We start from the raw sequence: 2226 nt of genomic DNA on the forward strand, positions 1-2226 counted from the left end.
TTTAGTTCTTGTTTCTAATTCTAATTCTAAGTACAATTTCTCTTAAATTAACCATGGGGTTCAAAAGTCTGAAAGCTCATTAAAAATCAGGGATTTGAAATGTCATTTTAACCAGAAAGTAAACAAAGTAGGATTTTGAACATTTTAAATCATGAAAAATATAAATAAAACCCAAACAATATGAAAAAGTTTTAATGTAAAATAAAACAAATACTTCCGATTTCTAGATCACTAATCAAATAAGTATTTTAAGCATAATATACTCTTTAGATCATTCTCAAATAATGACAGAGAACATGATCATTAAAAATTCTGAAAATAATTTTTCACTGAAATTGTGCTAATAACATAATTTGTAATGACAAATAGTTCTCACTAGAGGTCTCAGACTTTTGATCCCCATTGTATATACTGATTTTAACCTAAAAAAGAACATTGAAATTGAATATTGAATTAATGGACATGCTATATACTATCCCATTAAACAAATTAGAAAATACATGTGAAATGATCGTATTACTAAGAATACATGTAACAAGATGTTTGCTGACTTACCTGCAACACACTCTGTCCCTCTTTGTCAGGGCTAATTTGGGAAGATCTCCAGAGCATGTTGGGTGCAATGCAAAGTGCCAGGTTTGTTGCTGTCATCTGATTCACCTCCGAGTGAGTGTGTATCCTGTGTAGCACTCCAAATAAGAGACACAGCAAGGTGACATTCTCCTCCGGCAACTGTGCAATCAAACTAGACAAAAAGACAATAGAGCTTAAACAATGACAGGCAAATGCAACCAGACAAACAGAAACATAAAACACATGCTTAAATAATCTTGCCAACAAATTATTATGTGCAGAAGTTCGTCTGCCCTCTCATACATATGAAAATGCATTCCAGCACAAATATGCACACATACACACACACAAAGATAAAACAACGGGTGTGCATAAACAATTATTAATATCACTCTGTAGGAAATTTTCAAGCAATAAGCAGTTGGCTTGGAATCTCAATTTTTCAAAAGGTAAATCAAAATAGTAAAACTCAGAACAGCAGAAGGAAATATTATCACTGTTTGCCTGCAGTAAAATGCTTGAGTGGCACTTTAATAACTCAGACCAAAGACAGGAATTTCTACGATGAATATCTATTCAGATATTCTGAAGAATATTGTTTGTACAAACTAGTTAAAAGGATATGTTTCTTCAGTACCCTGAGGCAAGTTACAGTAGATGCAAACTACCTAGAAATCTAGGTCATTTTATAACAGATTTACCATGAGCAAAACAAAGGAATCTGAATATTTAATAAAATTAAATAAAATTTAATTAATTTTAAGAACTAAAATTAATTCTTAGATTTGCGTACTTATTACACCTGTCGTTTTGGAAAGTTAATAATAAAAAATAAATGTTTGTTGATAAATAAAATAAGCTCCTTTTAATGTTCCCATTAATTCACGCTATTGTCACCATGTACAGCTTTACAATGTGATCTATATTTTTACGAAATAATTTATGCAAACTTCGATAAGAGTTGTCCATTCTGAATTCCATTATTTTCTAGTGCTAAAAACATGTCAAACGTTGTCTAAAAGAATTCGGACCAGAATGGAGGTCTTCAACCTTGCTCCTAAAGATCAGCTGTTCTGCATAGTTTTAACTCAAACCTGGACCAGCTAATCAAGCTCTTAGGACTACCTGAAAAATCACAGGTGTTTTGAAGGAGGTTGGACATAAACTGCAGAACAGTGGGAGCAGGAGCAGAGTTGCAGACTTCAGGACTAGAAAACGGAGGAAAATGAGAAACTGTGAAAGCACAATTATTTTTTTTTTTTAAAGAGCTCACATCAACATTCAGATGTTTCTGAGAAATATCATATCAATTAAAAATCTACCAGCTGAGCATTCATGCTGCTGTGCTCCCAAAAAACATTTAATAACACTTTGCTGTTCTTTCCTTACAACAGCTGGTCCTCACACTAATTAGTTCAAATAAAAGGTATTTATTTTATATTTAAAGATAAACTGAGCGTCATCAGTTGGACTCTCCATTTTATACTGTACAAACTGTATTTTCTATCCCTTACCCTAACCCTCATAGAAAACTACTGCCATTTTTTAATTTTCAAGGGGGAAAAAAACAGTTTTGTATGTTTTTTAAGCCATTTGGTTTACAAGGACACAGGAAGTGTCCGTATAAACCATATATTCAAGAACACACACACA

The 2226-nt window shown here is 32.5% G+C and overlaps 1 protein-coding gene across 1 annotated transcript in view; it reads right to left on the reverse strand.

Moving 5' to 3' along the window:
- Window positions 1-555: 555 nt before the first annotated feature.
- LOC107573640 (rho GTPase-activating protein 20-like) overlaps window positions 556-2226 on the reverse strand; it is a gene marked incomplete at its 3' end in the record, with an annotated part of 53627 nt that continues 51956 nt past the window's right edge. Inside the window, exon 14 of the mRNA XM_016260079.1 lies at window positions 556-745. Coding sequence (XP_016115565.1) covers window positions 556-745 — 190 coding nt within the window. The remainder of the gene's footprint in view (window positions 746-2226) is intronic.

This window comes from Sinocyclocheilus grahami, unplaced genomic scaffold, assembly GCF_001515645.1.
Source record: "Sinocyclocheilus grahami isolate Dianchi unplaced genomic scaffold, SAMN03320097.WGS_v1.1 scaffold1989.1, whole genome shotgun sequence".
Lineage (NCBI taxonomy): Eukaryota > Metazoa > Chordata > Actinopteri > Cypriniformes > Cyprinidae > Sinocyclocheilus > Sinocyclocheilus grahami.